The 20,955-nt window shown below is 36.1% G+C and overlaps 1 protein-coding gene across 1 annotated transcript; it reads right to left on the reverse strand.

Moving 5' to 3' along the window:
• Positions 1 to 370: 370 nt before the first annotated feature.
• LOC145786669 (beta-2 adrenergic receptor-like) lies at positions 371 to 17,135 on the reverse strand. Its single transcript, XM_082598381.1, has 9 exons — positions 16,767 to 17,135; positions 9,946 to 10,074; positions 8,739 to 8,868; positions 8,280 to 8,408; positions 4,841 to 4,980; positions 3,538 to 3,674; positions 2,986 to 3,108; positions 2,195 to 2,324; positions 371 to 1,551 (listed from the first exon to the last, which is right to left on the reverse strand). Exons 1-9 carry the CDS (start codon positions 16,805 to 16,807, stop codon positions 1,431 to 1,433), a joined length of 1,080 nt encoding a protein of 359 aa, XP_082454507.1. The 5' UTR covers positions 16,808 to 17,135; the 3' UTR covers positions 371 to 1,430.
• Between the last annotated feature and the right edge of the window lie 3,820 nt (positions 17,136 to 20,955).

Genomic DNA, 20,955 nt, shown 5'->3' on the forward strand with positions numbered 1-20,955 from the left:
CTGGCGGGATGATAAATCAAAGTTATAATATCACTCTTATCAACAAAAGACCCCATATGGTAATAATGATAATCCTATTGTATTTTGTTCCCATTAGAACAACTTACAGTTCAGTACACTGCGATACAGATACATCACCGTAGGAAGTAGCAAGGGACGTGTAATTATCAAGTCAGTCGCTCGAACTTGACACGTCATTCCGTGTCTTGCAGAGACACACCTGCGTGTTCTAGAGCGGTGTCGAACTGACGGCCTTTTGGATTTTGGGCAGACGCTATCGCTATTTGGCCGCGCAGTCGGTGATCGTATCAGCAACGCACATTTATAGCAAAAATGTTTAGACTGAAAAAGAACGAATGACATGCGGTCATATAATAAATACAACTTTATTATGGTAAATAATTAAATAGAAAATACTTCAATCCGTGCCACCACAAGGTTGTTGATCATGTACAAGGCGTAAGAGGTTTACAAATCCAACTTTTCTAACAGAAAATTATTCGATAAATTATAATAACTTTGAGCTATAACTTTGAGCTATAATAACTAGTGTTGTTGAAATACCTTCAAACGTCTCAAATTAAGAAAGTTACAAAAAAGACGTGTGGACCGCTTTCAGAGCTGTGTATAATGAAAGACAAAATGCGTTGATATTGAAACGAAATAAATTGAAACCAAACAAAGAAAACTTGAGCTTACACATCATTCAAGATTGTTTTGCTTCCATTAAGTCTTTTTGTTGCAAACGTCGTTTTTTTTGTTTTGTGTTTTCTTCGCTCAACATTGCTAACAAGATGTCGTATAATCCCAGCTAGCAAACCGGTTGTTTTTACATTGAATTAACAAAAACAGCTGATTTGCTAGCTGGATAGATGAGAAGGACATTAATCTCAAGCACTGTCCCAGACAGAAAATCAGTGGTTACTTTACATTGATTCAACATCAGCAGACGTTTGAATTTGCTGCGTGTGGTACAATGTATGTTAACATTTAAACTAATTGATATACTGGAATCGAAATTAAATCGAACACTGAAAAGTTTTAGCAGTAGTTGCAACGTTCATCTGATCAAAGTGAAAGTAAAAGCAACAATAAAGAAGTTGATTTATTGTTTCACTGACGTTTCGCGCATCATGACAATGCGCATCTTCAGAGAGAACAACATACAAAATAAAACTTAAAATTTACGAAGTTATATACTGCAGCGCGGTGTTACTTTTGATTAAATCTCCAACAAGTTCTGCCAATGTCTTGATTCTGAAGTAGTCTATTTGCAGTTTAAATGTTATAAACATGAAGTAAATCGTTGAGAACGCGTAATTGCACACAAGTAAGCCACTTTTTATGGAATATACATTGTGTACTGCATTTAAAAATCCTTTTTATCGAATGAAGCAAAGTTTTCAACAAGTCAAAACCAAAGTGGATCTTCATAGTTGAGAAGAAGTTCCTGTTGTGGTTGTTGCTGGCTTGACTGCATCTTCCCTTCTCTTGCAATGCAACTTCTGGCAGATTGATTTAAACATTTTCGTGGTTTCTTTTCTCATTGTCCTTGAAAAATAAATTAACGCAACATAAATTTTCTTGTTTAAATAATAGCATTATCTAGAATGCTTTTCAACAAAAAGACGAAATCTTTCATCCGAGCATAACAATCGGTTTTGTAGCCTAACCTGAAGCACCGGGTGATAATAATAATTAGCTACTTCAGTTTACGGAAGACTAAAGTAGACATTTCGGACACATACCATACAAACTTGTTGAATCAGTCTATGCTCCTCGAAATATTTTTGTGTGAACTATTACCCGACTAATTGAAATGATTAAAAAAGCTGAAAGCAATAAAGGTAAAGGTGGTCCCATATTTGATTCAAGTGTCGGCTATGAGAAGATAAGGTGCTCATTGTACTACGCCTTTGGCACTAAGGAGAGTAGGGTAGCCAGATCCTTTCTTTCGGTCGCCTTTTCTGCAGCAATTATGCCCATCCAATTTATTACACCCTGTGTAGAGGTGAGCGGTGTTTCCAACAACCAGCTGAAGCCGGGAGTCGAACCAGTTTGCATAATTGGAAAGCCAACGTAAGGCAACAACAAGTAGTATTTGCATAAGTTATAGATCATGAAAATTAGTTGCATACTATTCTTTGAAATTGACATTTTTCCTCTTCAACCAACAACCATAGGAAAGAATTACCTTGAAGATATGACGTAGAAGACAGGATTGAAGCACTCACTGACACGAACAGCTATGTACTCCGATATTGTGAACCTCCAGTACTCACTCGGTGGGATAGAAGGTGCATCCAGAGTAATAAAGTGATAAACTAAAGATGTATCAACAAATTCATTACGTAGAGACAGTGAAACTGTTCACCAGGCATTTGATAAATAAAGTGACTTGCGTTCTTCTGGTGACTATAGGCTACTTGGTTACCTCGTGGTGTTAAGGATGATACCTAGTTTTTATTACGTATTGATTCAAGATAAAAAAAAACTGTTTACTGAGCGTTTCATACAATATTTTCTTTTAATTCATCGGTGAACATCAAATATTACAGCATAAAATGTTGCATAGCCCATCAATATTACAATGGGAGAAACCATCACGCTGATCTCGCTAAATTGACAAGTTTCAGTTTTATTATATTATACAATAGGTAGCCCTTTCCCACACATGTAGGCTATTTATGATTTAGAGCTGACAAGATTTTATGAATTAATTCGAATAAATTTCTATCTGAAAAAGAAAATGTAGCTTACCTATAAAGCCACACATTTATGGTGAAAGTTTTCTAAATAAGCTACAAGATAATGAAGTTAGAGTAATATATTCTAATGTTTTGTCAGTCCTGTTAGCTCTTACAGCATTCTTTGTGTAACTTTTTTGCAAATAATGTATAGCTTCTATAGTCTTCAGGCTGTAACTTACCCAGTAGCCTACAACTACATGTAAAAAACATTTCTGCAGTCAGACATATGACCCACCTGTTCTTGGAATATACCCAATAACAAAGGATCCAGCAATTAATCCAAGTTGAAGAAGGATGTAATTTTCTTTTCGTCTTCTTTTTGCTTCCATAGTATCTTTCTCTTGCTTAGTACTGCTTTCTAAAATGTAAATAGGATGCTAAGATGCTTGCACAGGTAGCCTATTTATCGTAAACACAAAACAATTTTTTATTTAAAAATTATATTATGGGCGTAAATTAAAGTCACTGATGGAAGTTTGTTTTCTAAAGTTAACACATCAATTTTCCAAAAACTCAATTCGTTGAATAAAAATTTTTTGAACAGTCAACGTTTTAGTGATGTTGTTGCAATGTTGCTGCCAAAGCCAAGAGCTACAGTACTTTAATTTTCCAAGGAAAAACGTATGCAGAAAGTTTTGCTTTTAAAAAGTATGTTCATAAAAAATTATGCCTAAAATTTATGGAATAAGATCTGCTCTGTTTTGAAGCGTTGCCTACTTCAAAAACGTAACTTCACGGGCGTTGGATTGTTAGCAAACAAATTTGATTCTCACAGCGCTCCGAATACCTCTCAGCTTTTTTCTTCTTCGTCGTAACAGATAAATTTTGAGGAAGATTCCAAGGGAGAAGACAATTATCATCAGAAGAGGAACATAGAACAAGATTGGATAGGATATTTTAGAGTAAAGCTGAAGTTGGTGGATGCTGAAAAACAATTTTTTTGTTAATTTGCAACACAGAAATAAAATGCTTGATTGAATAATTTTGATTGTTTTTTGTTTGCTGCAGCAAGGTTCTGGATTACAAAGGACTTCTGTCTTGTTAGACCTGACGAAATCCTAGACTGGATGTAGCCAAGTCTGATCGGGTTGTGGTATTCAAAAATTTTTTTTCTTCTATTTTTTTTTTATTGGATTCCTTCGCGGCTCTCCGTATTTGAACCAGGTCCGGAGCAAAAGATATTTCTAAAATTGTAATCTCATCTCTACAGACGCAGAATCAGTTCAGAAATCGCGCACGTTGTCTGCAATTAAAAAAAAGAACAGAAACAATGCGACTCCGAAGTCTGTCCGCCCGTTAGCTCAGTGGTTACCCGCTTCAAGATCAAGCGACGCTGGTTCGAGTCTCGGGGAGTAACGCATTCCAGGACTGTTCTTCATTAAGCGGCATCTAGTGAATGGAATAATTCTCCGGCAACAACACTTCAACAATCGGAGAACTTCACTCTGTCAATCTCGGTAACCGGCCCTGCGTCAAAAGCCTCTGCAAGTATGCGAAACTACCAGGAATAACCTATCAAGGCTTGGTCAGTCCGAGGATAAAGATTCAAAATCAACCAACCAAAAATACAAACTCAAATCAACTATTCTTCTCTTGTGATAAATTGAGTTTCCCTTTTAGCAACATGGTCGTTAGTTGTTTCACAAACCTGGATAGAACGATCGTATCAGCCAAATGCTGCGGGTTTGCTATGATAGGTTGATAGTCGTCTGGTCATTGCACATGACTCGTCATTGCACTTGCACATGACTCCACGTTCCACATGACTCGTCATTGCACATGACTCAGGAACTACGTTTCGAAGGCCGTGATAATCGCTGTTGTGTCATAATTAATTTGAGTTTGCACAGGCTTTATAAAATAACAAAGCCATCAGTGCTTTCCTGTGCTCATGAATGGTTAGAATACCGAGTCCATGCAGCTTTGGTAAGTATTGTTGCAGTGTTGGACGTAAGCATGTGGCAACTTTCTTGTTTTAATAGATTAGGTATGCAGTGTCGATTGGTCGCTATTGTCAAATCACTTGACAAATCCGGTAATCCGACCAAGCATGCAAAAGTATACAGCTTGACATCAGATCAGAATTGTACCTTGTCGGAGTTAAAGAACACGAAGGTAAATTAGTTCCAGGCATCCCGCTACCTCTCATCCACTTGTTGACGCCGATCCAAAAAGTTAATGGTACAAACCCGCAAGCAAAAGTTAACAGCCACACTGCGCAAATGGATATCTGAAATAAAATTTTTCTAAGTTAAGGAGCTGAAATTTTGTTAAAGTTTTTTTCAAGATTTTATATTTGGCGCGTTCATTAACTGAAGAGCCGAGTTTTATAACTCTTCCATACAATTCTATCTCGTCATGCCCGAACTGCTACCACTCTTTATCAATGGATTGAGGAAAATGTAACGATTTGTCAAAATTGCGCTAAAAGCAAATTGTTGATCTTCAAAGAAAATGAAGTGGTGTCCCAGCATCCATAGGATTGGTTCATGATGTAAACAAGGACCCACGGAGGATACAAACTGATTTGCATAAATCAACAAGTGGACAAACACTATCAGTGACCTCTCAAGTACATGTAGCTCCACACAAAGTGTAAAATTACAAAAACCACACCAAGTGAAAAAAAGCCAATTTTTCGATCGGATCTCTTCAGTGCAGTGAAATGAAAGTAGAGAGTTGTCTTAAAGTTTCGGATGAGATGATGATTTTCATGGTTCGCGATAAATTTCTGTATTTTTCTCAAGTAATTTATTTTTAACAAATTTAAATCATTTCTTAGGACACCCTTTTTCAAAAAAATCACATCTTGATACTGTCTGCTTTGTAAAGCGCTGAGGAGCAACGCATTCTGCGATGAATACAGCGCTAAATAAAAGCAAATATTATTATTATTATCTTCTACTCGGCAGGAAAATTACGTTTCGCTGAAGTCCGAAATTAAAAATTAACCCTTTATTCCCTGATTTATTTATTTGCAACAAAAATATTTTTTCATGGTTTATTTTCTTCAAACATGAAAGATTGAACACATACCTCGTATAAAACGCATCTTTGATTCTTTCTGATAATTACATTAATTATATTCTAATAGAACATAAATGCCCTAGTAGTGTGTTCGGCTAGTTTTTGTCATGCGCAAAAGAAGAAAAATATGTCCTAATAGTTTATAGTTCATAAGAGTTAAACTGACTGGTGAAAGCGGCGGGCGAATACCCTTGTGGCAAGAATTAGTGGTGCGATACTGACGAGCCCAGCCTCGTGGGCGAAACATGGTGTCTATCGCTATCAATTCTTAAACAATCGGCTGCCGAGAAACATATTGTTTACAGTTCATGAGTATGGAAAAAATACAAATACACAATAAATGGTTCAAAAACAAAAAATATATAGGCTATAAAACTACTGTTGACAAAAGTGCAAAATCATTTGTTGTGATAGTTGTAGAAACACTTTTTGTTTCAGAACACCACGAATGTTCACATTTCATGCAATACATGTTAATTTTTCTTGTGCATCCTGGAAGTTTGCCAGTTGCCTTTTTTAGAACATGCTGGAAAGTGACCAACTTAGTCCAGTCTAATATCTTCATAGGGATTCTCATTGGGCTTACACTCTTGAAAACCATTATCGCATCTGAAACTTCAAGACAACTCTCTACTCTCATTTGATTGCGCTGAGATCTATAAGATGTTATTAACCTTTTCTCTGTTCTATCCGATTCCAGAACTTTGTTGATAATTTTTTTCCTGTCCACGAAATCCTTAAAGTTTATTGTTGCAAACTTTACGTTGTAAACCCCGCTTTTGTTGCGCATTTAACTTTTCTTGTGAGAGCTTCATGGTTCCGAGAATATTGGAGATATTGTTCGTATCCATTGCATTCTTTTGTGTTCAACTAAATTAATGTTGAACTTGGGGTAAGGATGGTACAAGTAGTTTCACTGTCACTAACTTGGGATATCGTTTCGTTGTATATGGTTGTGGTTGAACAATGGATAGTATAGACCTACAATGGGATTTGCAAATGTTGGAGCTATTGTTCGTATCCATTGCAGGTTTTTTGTGTAACTAAGCAAAGTTGAAATTGGGGTATCGTTTAGTTTTTATATGGTTGTGGTTGAACAATAGGTAATATGCATACATATACGTTTATATGACATTATTTTTTTCTTTCTTCAACAGATTAATCACGCTTGGACAGATGTGACCTATGACCTTTACCTTATAAACTCTCTCTCTTTGTTTGTGCAAGGTTTTTACGATCTGCTCTTACATTTTTCCCAATGTTTGTTTTTGTAACTTAAAAATTAATTCAAACAAGCTGCCCATAATGTATCACTTTTTTTGTTCTAATCATCATTTGATCGCTGTTGTTAGTTTTACTTTAATAAGCCATTTCAATTTTTTTCAGCTTCTCTGTTACCGTACTGCTTTTCAAAAAATGGCAAGCCTATAGTTTAGAGCAGAAACGTAAAAAAGAACAGAGCAAGAATTAAAACTGGCACAAAATTAAATAAAAGGACAAGATTATTTCTTTGAATTATTATTTTTAACATAAAAAACTCGTTTCGAAATGTCCAAAACGTTAACCGAAACTAAGATTAGTATGAGAGTAGTTCCGTCACAAAATCTAGGAAATCTTTTGACTTTATCGACATTAAAGGCTGATTGTGACGTTAAGATGACGTAAAGACAAATTGTTCCCTGTTAGTTCTTGGGTTGCTTCTTGTACATAATTTGTTGCAATTACTTTTCTATAGGTCGATGTAGGTTACTTCCTTGTACTTTTGAAGGCCAGTCAGTACCAATGTAGTAAGAACTGTAACTAAAAATTAAATAAAGAATTGACCAATCTACAAACTAAATCCCTTTTTACGTTTTCCGAAAAAATTATAATGTGACTAGAGGGTGCTCTGACTGTAAAAATACATACACTATCATGTATTCTGTAAATACAAAGAATTCTTTGTTTAAACGCACTTTCAATGAAGTTTTGATTTGAACTTTTATAGGAAGAGTTTGACTGTTTTTGTGAGACTGCTACTATTTGAAGAAAGCGATTATATCGCTTATCAAACTGCCTTCATGCATTGACACAGAACAGATGTTAGCTTTGACCTAATTATAAGTAGAAAAAATGAAGACACGGCACACTTGCAGCCTATTGGTGATTATGGACTAGAAAAATGTGGCTTACTGTATTTTAGGTAATTTTTTTAATGCAAACGACTTGTAATTCTGTTGTTACCATGTCACACATGCATCATGCAAGCCAATGAGACCTATGCATTTTCTATTTTTTCACCTAGCCTACTCCTGTACTAGACATGCAACTAAGTCACCGATTTCGAATTTAGATTGGCAAACGACGCATCTGTTTACACAACACTTTTGATCACACGGCATAATTGTGATGCATTGTTTAAGAAAAAAGCTACCTTGATAATATCAACATCAGGAAAGTCTTCAAAAAACGTTTTTATTATCATGTTTTTAGACCAAACCATGCAGAAGCCTACTTCTTTACCTTGGTTCTTTTGAGTGTGAAAGCATTGTAAAGATGCGGCCATTGTACGGAGATGAAACGAAACACAGAAAACATTAAAATGTGTAAAGCTGTGACGCATGAAGTCCAAATATCAGTTGACCAGTAAAACTGCAAGAAATAACCGAGAAAAATATAGTTGTTTTAGTAAAATCTTGGTGTAACACATCATAAGTTCTATAGGATTTCAACTAATTGATTCAAACAGTGATGGTAATTCATAAAAACTATGAAGAAAATTATAAAACAGTCCCCTTTTATTAAGCTCACCTCGAAAAGGGACAATTTTGGGCTTATTCATCGGGACCACTCTTTGCACCTCCTATACATTCAATAATTTTGTTGCAAATTGGGCTTACCAAGCGGGCGGGCCTATTTACCGTGGACTTGATAAGCGGAGAGTATTGTATTAAATGATAATTTCACACACTTACAACTTACAGTGCATAGAAAGGTGGACCATCTCCAATACTCGAACCCCCAAGTGAGGCGATAGAGAGCCAGAGGACTGATAAGAGCAGACACAAGATCAGATACACTTAGGCTCAGGATAAGCAGATAAAACGTTGTCCTGCACAAAGCACAAAACACCACTAGTTAGATTAATAGTGATGCTTGGAGTTAATTGACAATTATAACTTAGTGACTCAGGGCGATAACTTTTAGTTTAACTTAGCCCTGATTTTGCGATAAAACTATATATATTTAATAGGTAAATTTTTTTAGGATTTTTTTATCCAAAACTTCCTCTACCCCAAAATTACTTTTCAGGAAGAGCTATATTTACAACACCATAAAAATTGCCCTTCATTGTGTATTTTCGCTACCCCATTTTTGTATTGGCATTTAAAAGTCAAGTATTATTTGCTACTTTACTACATTAAAACACGTTAAAACTGTTGTACGACAGCCGTAAACAATTGTTCTAGGCTAACGGTAAAGCTGTTGTTACAATTTGTGCACATGATTACGCGCATGCGCAAAGTAGCCTAAAAGTGACGTAAGCATAGACATTTTCTACAGAGCTGGTTAAATTTATTCCTTGGTAAATAAAAGCACTTTGTGGCTTTAAATTAGCTTTGACAATCCACTTCGAAATTTCCACAAACTTTTAGTTCTTTTGTATGTTGAAGTGCATAAACATTTTTATTGTCGATCATTATGTACAATGTAGGTTATGTAACAATTCAGGTTAGGTAAAATTTTCCCATGGTAAACATGTTTGGGGTAGCCTAATTAGCCTTTCTCCTACAATACAAATAGGCTAGCTCACGTTTGTACCGTAAACAATTTTCAGAAAGACAACGTCGCACTTTCTATAGGGAGTTTTATCGCTGAGAGTTTTTAAAAGCTATTGCAGTTTAATCATTTTGTAGACTGTTGGTCTTATTGTGTCATACCGATATGTGATGTATGGAAAAAGATGATAAACTTATTTTACGTAACAATTTTCAGAATGAAATATAAATATTGTAATTTAAGAAACAGAAAGATGGTCATCCACTGTAAGTAAGGCATCAGTTTGATCATACGTTAGATTTATAATTCTTAGATTGATAATAATTTCAAATACAAAAACAATCTTCATTTTATAGTTTGATTGTTTACTACAGTTTGTATAAATTAATGAAATCCTAATAATATTCACTTCAAACTGGCTGACTTCGCAATGACGGTGATTGTAATAGTGTTTGCAATAGCTCCAAACACGCACAATGGCAGCAGAATTGAGGCTGTTATTACTATCTCGGTTGTCCCAAAAGGTAACTGGGAAACCCTGAAACAAAAATAAGTTAACTACCAATCAAGTTGAACAGTTGACAGTAGTAAAATTTTAGCTACATTTATATTATGAAAAAAAGCGAATAACAAGGTCAAAGGTCAAACTTTATTTTCATTTTCAAAGCAGGTCAATTAGTTTGTTACCAAGACACACCCACTTGCTCTCTTTGGGTGTCGAACCAACATCTCGAGCACCCTTTCTCCGCTAAGTAGGCTAAAACGTTTTCACCAGTTAGGTTCATCATAACTAACTTGCGGTTGGCTTTTATACAGTGAGTGGTTACTGAGAAGTAGAGTGTAAAAATAAAATTTCTAGCCTTAGCCTCCAGGATTAAAAGTAACTCAACCTAATTGAAAAAAAGCGTTTTGCGCTAGGACTCCTTTTTAACAGTGATTTTATATGTAGATTAGTGTTTCTTTAGGGGGGTGCTGTTTTGTTCATTAAAACATAGATATTTTCATAATTATTTCTTCACAAGTTTGAACGGAAGAATTAGCTCTTATGACGTAACATTACTTTAGCTTCTGGGTGACTCTGGTCATCTACTCAAGTCAAACTGGTAATAAATGGTAGTGTGTTTTTCAGAAATCGTGAAAGAATTATACAATTGTGAAACCATAGTTAATAAATATACCTAGTTCGCCAACTGAATACGAATTTTGCCGTTTAAACTCGGCACGTACGCCCTCTGTCGGTGGTTAACACGTTTTGCTGACTCAGCAAAACCACTATGGGAAAACCTGTAGAAAACTGGCAAATTAAATGGTTGCAGTGTTTGTTAGGTGAGTTTGGACTGCTGAATGAGGGAGAATAACGCTAGAAAGAAGAAACTGTGTTACAGAAGTGCTAAACGTTCCTTTTAGGCCTTCACAGTGCAATTTTAATTAAAATATAACAGTCCATGAGCACGTTTTCCTCAGAATGCTTGCAGCACCAAGTTGAGTCATATAGGCAGAAAGGCACTGGTAGCTTTCCACAGCTACTATTTCAGCAGGATGCTAGGTTACCAGCAACATAGCTAACAGCTATACACATTTTATTAAATTTTGGGCTAAGGCTAGTGTGGTTTTCAGAATAGCCGACTTAGTACAGTTTTATGGCCAAGAACTTAAATGGCCAATATTACTGGTAAACCACACGAAAACCTGCACCATGCAGTCTTACACATTTTAGTATAGCCCATCTCAGCTGCTAGCAGTGTTGCATACTTACAGTAGATTCCTACCTGACGAAGAGTGACTTGCAATGTAAATATTAAAAATTAGTTTTAAAGCATATCAGCATTTGGATACTTTTAGTGCATTTTTGTGAGCGATTTTGATCGATGTGTATTCTTAGGTAAAAACAGCTATTAAAGTTTCTCTTAATTTTTCTCTAGCTAAGCTGTATATATGTATTATGGCTTGTCTTGGAAAATATTGTTGTATGCCAGGATGTACCAATTTTTCTTCATACCCTGACATTTCACTCTTTGTTGTTCCCAACGGAAAAAAATCATGGTCGCTATGGAAGGGCTGCAGATGTAAAAACAAGTTTTTGCAAGTTTTGTTCAAATACAGGCCACCTACAAACCTTTCCTTCAAGCAACGAATTGATGATGGTAAAGCTTTCGTTTGTAATATGCATTTCAATGAAGGTGATATTTGTAAAACTTCACAAAGAAGTTGGTTAAAGTTTGGTGCACTGCCAAGTTTGAATGTCCCTGAGAAATTGATACCATGCAAAAGAGTTCCAGAGAGGCGTAGAATTGTGCTTCACAATGAAGTATCACCAGTATCCCACAAGAAAAAATTATATTCCAGTTTATCTGATATTGAGTTGAGCTTTATATCACTAAAAACTATATGTACTGGCTACAAATGGAGAATACATACTACCTCAACCTCTGCTGGTTCAAGCAATAGCATTGCATCTGAATGGCTACATTTTACCTACTGGTACTGGGAAGCTAATGATATATGCAAATGCAATTATGTAAAGGTGTGCCACAATACAGCATTTCTATCAAAAGTGATTTGAAATTTACTTCCACAATCAAAAGCTGTTGTTTGCCGGAAAATCACAGTATATATGATACTCCTTTAAGCTGCATGGAGATGATGCTGACTCTGTGCACAGTCTTCTTTCCCATGTTGAGTGTTTTGAACTGTGTGATGTTTTTGCATTTTTGGAACAAAAGGAATGCTGCTAAATCCACCTGTTGTAAATGAACTATTACGCAAGACTATTACCAAGAGCATGAGACAATTCCTATCAGGTAAGTTGAATGAATATATATGTTTTAAATAAGCTTGTTCTTAGCATTAATCATAATGCCACAAAACATTGCTATGAGACAACAAATTATTTGCATACAAACTTACTTGACTCATGTTGGCACTGCTCCTCTGTTGTTGTTACATATTAGTTTTGGATAGACATAATCAGTCAATGTTACAACAAAAAATAATATTTTTTAATCTATTAATCCATTATGATGGTGCTACTTTAGAAGTGCATTAATTCAATAATTCCGTAGCTATATTTACATTTTGAGGTAATAAACGTTCTTCTTTGGATGCCATTTTTTGTATACTATATACATATAGCAATTGAACGTGACTTATTTTACGCATATGCATTACTTTACTGGTACCATATGCTAAAGAACAATGGCATCACATGGTCACCTAAGTTGGGACAGATTAATGGCACCTGATGAAGATGGTGCATTACTGAATTTATTTGTATTTTACAGTTGAATGAAGATTTGGAAGGTGGAAATTCTCTTCGAAAAGTGTGGTATTACACCGACATGTTGCGCAATGAAATCAACAACCTTAATCTGCATAATTGCATGTCATGACTATTGTGAAGGAAGCTTATTGCCGGACTTGGACTGTGCAAGGTATACGGCAATCTATTAACTGGAAACCCTCTATGAATGCGCTTTTGAAGAACTTTTCTGGACCCTTGCTATGTTGACGTGTATTGTTTTTGCTGTGATGGTCAGAAATAAAAAAACTGAACTTATAAAAAAAAAGTGCTGGAGAGATATGTCATGCGTATGAGGAGTCATATTTTTTGCCAGTGCTATAAGACTTCTTACATGGTAGAAACAAAACAGCAAAACAGTCGTATAAGCCAAACAGTGCACTATGTAGCACTCTGAAAAGTATAAACAATTCTAAAAGCAAACATTGAAGGAGGATTCCTGTTGTATTTTATTTTGTACAATAAAATCGTAGCATACTTTTATTGTACATATGCTTTTCAAGCTGATTTCACAACACATTACTTTAAAGAATGAAATAGGCTTTCTATTAACACCATAACTTAAATATATACTGTAAAAAGTACAAAGAAGGTGCCAATGCGGCAATGATGTAGTTGCAGTGAAAGTACAGTAAACCACTCTTATAACTCCCATTCATCCGAATGAACTAAAAAGTATAAGAAACCATCAGGATTAAAGTTCTCGTCCATAACCCATACCGTATGTAATATGTGAGGTTGACTGCACCGGAAATTAGCATAACAGTATGCATTGTGGCTACGAAGTTCCTTCAATGTAGGTACGGATTCTCAAAGTGCCAATTTCAATCACTGTTTTATGCAGTCTCGAGTAAAGTGCAGTATGCCGGGGTGGTTAGTCTAATGTTCACTCACGACATTAGATCCCTTCACTGCAGATTGCTTTACAATATCTAAAGTTTTGGAGGTACTGCTAAACATTCGAACTGTAGGCATGGTATCACATGCAACTCTTTGAAAAGTAGTTTCCAAGAGGATCCTGCTTTATTCTTGCAAGTACATAAAATCTGCGAGCAGCAAACGTTTCTCAACTTATCGCTGGTAAGGACAGGGACGATTAGAGAAGCTTCAATTAGTAGCATCTTCTCTCTATTGACATCTCCGATTAAATCTGAAAATCAATGACCTATATCATAAATAACATTTAACAATGTATGTTACAATTAGCACACGTGTTCATCACTAATTATATTAACTATACACACACAGGAATGATAGATCAGTGCATCTTCTCTATATAGGTATGAGTACATTAGCAGTAAGCACCATATGTACCATATGCTTATTGCTTAAATTACAAAAAATAAACATGACGTGTGTGACACATTACGTGATTCACTAGGCATAAGCTCTTAATATTTACCAACATCAACCATTATGCATACGGTACAACATAAAATTACACTATTTTATAGTGTTGATCTTACCTGATGAAACTGTTCTGCCCACTGTGCTGTTGAAACAGCAAACCTTTTCTTTTCACCACTTTGGAACAAAATCCCATATTTGTGGTGTTGTTACATTGTGGTAAACAACAGTTTAGTTCATCACATTTACGCTTAACTTGTGCCATTATCAAACTAAATAATCGTAACTAAGATAATTCACAAGATCCTAAATAGCGTTCAGCATTTGATTATGAACTGTAATGTGCAAAGACTTTGAACAATAAAAGATATTTATATAATTGCTAATTAATAGAAAATTACAACACAAAGGAAATAGACAAAACATAACCTTTGTCTACGGTATATACATAACCAATTTAGATGCTATGTCGCAAAGCGGGTTCCCCAAAATGGAACAAGTTATCTGATTCTGCTGTGCTTCATTCAGTCTAACTAGTTTTGAGTTAAATCTCAGGACTTTTAACCTTAGTTATGACATTGGTGCTTTAAATTAATGAACCTATACAGTATACTTACCGGTACTCAAATTTATCTTAATGCTCTTTTTGTTTATAAATTATTTTGGGAGTGGCTATTTTGAGTGTCACAGATTGAATCCCATGACTGTTTTGTTGTATCACTAAATAAAACAACTTTAAACACCTTTTTAAAATAACTGACAACTGAATTAGTTGATCAATCAATACTTTTTGTAAATGATGCTGGCTAAGAAGCATCTATCAATTACTACGGTAATTCCAAGCCTAATTCAGCTTAAAGTTCAAGCTTCCACAAATATTTATTAATTAAACCTTTCAATTAGTAGGTCACTGTAGCCTACTTGGTACATTGCAACTTATTAACTTTAAAGACCACTACTTTAAACTTATCAATTGCTTAGTGATTGAAAACTCAAACCACAATTTTATGACTTATATTCATGCTAACCTAGGCCTAAGAGAATTAATTAAAATTACACTGTGAAGGCCTAAAAGGAAGGTTTAGCACTTCTGTAGCACATTTTCTTCTTTCTAGCGTTATTCCCCCTCATTCAGCAGCCCAAACTCACCTAACAAACACTGCAACCATCAATTCGCCAATTTTTCTACAGGTTTTCCCATAGTGGTTTTGCTGAGTCAGCAAAACGTGTTAACCACCGACAGAGGGCGTACGTGCCGAGTTTAAAACAACGGCAGCTTGCGAACTAGGTATATTTATTAACTATGGTGAAACAGAGTCCTAGAAATTGTGAAGTGAGTTATAGTGAAATCGTCAAACAAATCAAGTTTTATTCAGAGTTTGATGCGAACAATGCTTGTTCATCTGTTGAAAGCACAAAACTATTCGCTAGCTCAGAAGGTTTCAGTCAACACTCTCAAAACTATTATTTTAGTCTGCTTCGCGTTTGATTTTCCATTTAAACCAGTGCTTCCAACCAGTGGCTCGCGAAGCTATTTCAGATGAGCCGCGAAGCTTTTTCTAAATGGTAGCCTACAGTTTTCTATTAAATCGGAAAATTATTGCATAATCATTAGGTAACAGTTATGCAACAAATGTAAGAAATGTGTAACAATTAGAACTATGTGTTGTGTCGCATTGCGTTGGAAAGCGTAGGTAGGCTGCTATAGGCAGATTAGTAGTTTGTTGAATTGAGGTAAACAGTTAAGACGTCGGTTTATGTAACTGTTAATCTTATGTCCAATTAGAGGTGTTTTAAATAATGGCTAAACAAGAGTTGATGTATTTTATTTATACTCTTTAACTTTACAGTATTTGATTTTTTTATAGTCACCAAATGAATAGTTTTTTGAAAAGAAAAAGTAACGAAGTAAATGGAAAAGAAAGGAAATCTAGGAAAGTTGTAATGAGAAAATATCACTTTGATTACATCAAATATGATTTCATTGAGGCAAGAAATGACTTTGAGCCAAAAGTACAATGTGTTGAGTGTGCAAACATATTGTCGAATCCGTCATACAAGCCATCGAAGCTTCAGAGGCACCTGGACACACACACTACCCAAAAAGTCCAATAAAAACAGTGCCTGAAAACGGACACTCTGAATGCTACGTTGCGTGTGAGCTTGTCTTCTATCAAGCCTCGACTTGATCTAATAATATCCAATATGCAAACTTAAGTTTCGCATTAATAGTAGCCTAAATTGCATGTGGATACGTTGTATTTGTTTTTTTATTCGTTTGGTCATATCTCATTGCGGGTCGCACAAAAAAATGCAATAAAAGTGGGTCACGAACTTAAATAGGTTGTGAAACACTAATTTAAGCTATGCCATCAGTCTTTCCAAAGTCTCTTTACGCGTTGGAGCTGGAGAGAACGGAAACAGAAGACGCTCGAAGACTTCATAATTATGCTCTCAACCTCTATAACAGAGATTGTGACAGGAATTCAAACCCTATACAGTATAATAACCTAGTCTCAGGATAAAGATTTTTTGAACTAAGTTACTCATGTTTTAATTAACTACAAGGTGTTTTCAGAACTTACCCAGATCCATTTGTTGTTGTTATTGTTGTTGTTAAATTCATTTTAGTTTAGTGGTTTTTCTCGGTAAGGGCTATTCCTGATAGGAAATAATCATAGGCTGCACGATGCAAAGAATTTGATAAACTCTGTGATGATTTCGCTGTAACATATAAGCCTCCTGCAAGATGTACAAAATAACAAACGATTAATGTATTAATGCTCAAACATTTTCAAATCATAAATGTTAAATCAATGAAGGACTGATTGAGTGGCTGAGAGTTGACGATAAAAGATATTTGCCTTTACTGTCCATAGCTCAGTTGGTAGCTCAGCCCCGATAGCTCAGTTGATTAGCACTTGACTTTGTGACCGAAGAAGCTTCAAGATCAAGCGGCGCTTGTTCGACTCTCGGGGTGTGCGCTTGATCAACGCATTCCAAGAAATGCTCTCCATTCAGTGGCACATATTGAATGGAATAATTCCCTGGCAACAACATTTCAACAATCGGAAAACTTCACTCTGTCAAGCTCAGTCACCGGCCCTGCGTCAGAAGCCTCTACACTACAAGTATGCGAAACTACCAGAAATAATCTATCAAGGCTTTGTCAGTCCGAGGAGAAAGATTCAAAAACTAAACCAAACCAACCAGTGGTTAAATTGCCTTGAGTTTATTGATTTGTTTTCGTCGCCGTTGATTTAACTTTTAAGGTCCAAGATTTAGCATTTTACCGCCCCATAGCCTAATCAGCAATGCTTACACGATCTAAACCCAGAAGGTCAGAGCCATTGAGTGGATAATTTTAGTCCATGACCAATGAGAACCTCGGGCCCGAATCAACAATACACTTCTAAGAAACACTCACTGTATGTAAAGGATACGTGGTAGTCTCTTCAAGCTCGCGTGCCCTTGAAAAGGTTCATGAGCCCCTAAAATCATTCTGGGTTCTAACGTACCCCATGGACACCCTGGAGAGGCTAGGTTACTAGCAAACACAGCCAGGAAAAGATTTTCATTTTGACTATAGCTTGTACCGTTTGAAAATATTGTTTGACATGTAGCCTAATGACATTGCAAAACAATTTAGTTCAATTAATTATTTACAAAGAAGTATATAGTTACATTAAAATGAATGAATCTTGGTATATTTTCTTCACATCTGAACGTGGAATAACAAAATAGTTTACTGTCGCATATATTCAGCACTACGGGTCATTTATACGTTTATTTCTTACTGAGGATTCGTTTTCACTTAGTTCAGGGGTCACCAAACTACGGCATGCGAACTGATTTCATCCGGCCCGCCACGTGCTGCGGAAATAACAGCTGCACTACAACTGTTAAGAAAAAAAGTTACCAAACTTTTAGTAAAGGTCTGACGTTGCTTTTTGTCATTAGGCCACTACAAAGGGGACAGCCTAGGCCAAATTGGGAAAGATGTAATGTTTTTCAAGAGAACGATGCCCTGTAGTGTATCACAGTAGGGGATAAATTTTCCAGCAACCTTTCGATTTTCATCACAACTTTGCTATTCCACCGCTGACTTTGTTATTTGTTGTGCTCAATTCAAGTCAATGGAAATTTTAAATAGTTGTATATCTTTTCGCAATTTGCATTCGGCCCGCAGCTGTTTATCTCGCAGCAATCCGGCCCTCAGAGAAAAAGTTTGGTGACCCCTGGTCTATAATGATTGACAATAAAAATGTTTATGCACTTCAAGATACGGTACGGTTTGCATTGCTACAAGCACACTGTCTGCACTCTCTAACACAGCGTTTCTTAACCTTTTCTGACTCTAGCACCCCTGTAAACAGGCCTGAGCAGTCTAGCACTCCCTAACTATTGTTGATATACGACTACTACAGTGCTGACCAAAAGTTTAGTAGAGGCCGAAATTTTGACATGCCTTCAGATTGCTGGTGATATATTTTGTAATGAAGTCTCTTGTTGTTTAACAAACTGTGCAGTTGTTTTAACGAAGTTGATTCAGGATTTGGTATTTGACTTTCATTCACCAACAGAAACTCAATTATAACCATATGTAAGTGAATCAACTCTCTTAAAACAACAGCACAGTTTGTTAAGCGACAAAAAAATACAAAATATACTGCCAGCGATCAAAAAGCATGTCAAAGCTTTGGCCTGCACTATTGAAAGGAAAGCGATGTACAAATTGATCATTTTGTTTATTATTCAAAACTACTGTCGTCATTGGTGATAAAGGAAATAGGAAAACCCGAGAATAGTGAAAGAACATGGACAAACTTAAGTTACCCAGCCGGGTACACATGTATCAATGTGATTTCTGTTGTTGCTTATGTGTGACCAATTTCTCTATTCGAGGCTTCGTGTTGGTCAAAGCCACTGTCATATCGTGGAGCAACCCATGTTGAAGGCGGTTCCGGCCAACTGTTTTGATTTGGAGCATGGTGGAGATCGCCTTTTCACACAGGTAGGTAGTCGGAAATGGAACAATCAATTCCAATGCTGCCCGTGCCAATGCAAGATGAAGATATGCTGTCAACTGATCACACCAGAAATCAGCAAGCGGAAGAACAAAATTTTGTTCGACAACTCTGATTCACCTGCATATCAATCAGCTCCTCCTTTAGTCTATTATCATCACTCATGTCTGCCAAGAAGGGCTGCTGAATCCACTCTGGATATGGTGATTTGTGAGAACGTATTTTGCCATGGTGGTTTCTAGAGCGAGAGGTGAGCAACAATATTACAGCAAAGCACCCACCAGGTAAGTTCTCACAAACTACTCAGGATCAAGTTGCGTACTTGACTAGGAGATGACCACAATAACAGCAAATCATGTAGGCTACTTCGAAACAGCAATCATTGATATGACAACTGCTGATACTGGCTGAAAGACGAAAAAATACAGAAAAGTGAAATGGTATTTTTTGATATTATACTGCATGCATTTAGCACCCCCTATAGTCTATTCCAGCACCTCCAAGGGGTGCTAGTCTAACACATCTGTTTCCTGCTAATCTCCGGATCTGTTTCATGCTATTCATGCAGTAAGTAATCTTTAAACAAAATTATGATAAAAAAAAAGATTTTTTCCAGGCGTAAAAACTCATATGAAAAGCTTTGTTAAAACTCCTAAACCTGCAATAATGAACCAGGGTTCTCAAAGTGTGGCCCGCTTACGGTCGATGGGAGAAAATCTTCTATCCGGTCTCATCTTCACAATCATAAACGCTTAAACCAAAATTTAAAAACTAAAATCGCTGCCAACCCGCCAACGCTCATGAACTGCGAAATGCGTCTCATGCCTAGAAAACTTCAAGCCTTTCTGCTCTACTGTAGATCTATTTTTATCTTCAAGGAAGTATCTTTTAGGAAAAAAAGCATTTCTTTATAACTTTTTAGCCTAATTCCCGCAAGAATTTTTCCAATAGAAGTTATAAGTTATTAGGCTTAATTAGGCTATTTTGGGGACAAGTCAAAAAGATAAATAAATTAATAAACAAAATAATTAAACAAATTAATCTGCTTAACGCTTAGTTACTACAATCTGTCGGTCTTGGTGCCATGGTTTTAATTAGTGATTTAATTCAATTTATTTTTCTGTGGCGGAATGCAAGAGCAATGGAGATGTTTAAGCTAGAGCACCGGAACAAAACCAACAAAAGGAAAAGGTGGCAAAACCATAAAAGTTTAAAACGTGCATGCGATGCAGATGTAAAGGTTACTTACACGAAAGTAAATTAAGCACGGCAACCAAACCTAAGAGTTTAAAGTAGGTAAATTAGTTGAAAGAGTCAGTTGGCTCCACATACCTATACTGCATATTGCACCATATGCAATTGGAGGTGTGCTAGTTGTTAAAGCCATGCGGGCACGACTTATTAGCATAAAATAATTTTTTGACCGAATCGAAGTGCATGTTTACTTTATTTTATGCCAATGTGTAACCACTAGCTTGCAAAGAGGGTAACTCTTCGGAGGTTACAACCAGCGGCGTAGTTAGAGGAGTCAATTTCCTCTTTTTCAGAAATATTTTGAATAAACAGTTTACCTTCTGTTACAGCATCATTTGATAGAGTTTTACTATAGATTAAGGCAGAAAGAACTCTCAGAATGCACATTTTTAAGGTATTTTTACAAATTTTTTATAGAAGGTTCCCAAGATCCCTCTGAGTGCTTCGCTTTTTCCTGATTCGTCACCGGCCTCACTGACATGAGCAATAATAC

This window comes from Aplidium turbinatum, chromosome 17 (genome assembly GCF_918807975.1).
Source record: "Aplidium turbinatum chromosome 17, kaAplTurb1.1, whole genome shotgun sequence".
NCBI lineage: Eukaryota > Metazoa > Chordata > Ascidiacea > Aplousobranchia > Polyclinidae > Aplidium > Aplidium turbinatum.

Excerpts from the sequence above, each read along its gene's own strand:
- LOC145786669 (XM_082598381.1), bottom strand. The coding sequence starts at position 16,807 with ATGAATTTAACAACAACAATAACAACAACAAATGGATCTGG. Across the intron at positions 3,109-3,537 it reads AAGAAGAAAAAAGCTGAGAG|AAAGCAGTACTAAGCAAGAG; the intron begins GTATTCGGAGCG and ends TTTACATTTTAG. Across the intron at positions 1,552-2,194 it reads TTCTACGTCATATCTTCAAG|GACAATGAGAAAAGAAACCA; the intron begins GTAATTCTTTCC and ends TTATTTTTCAAG.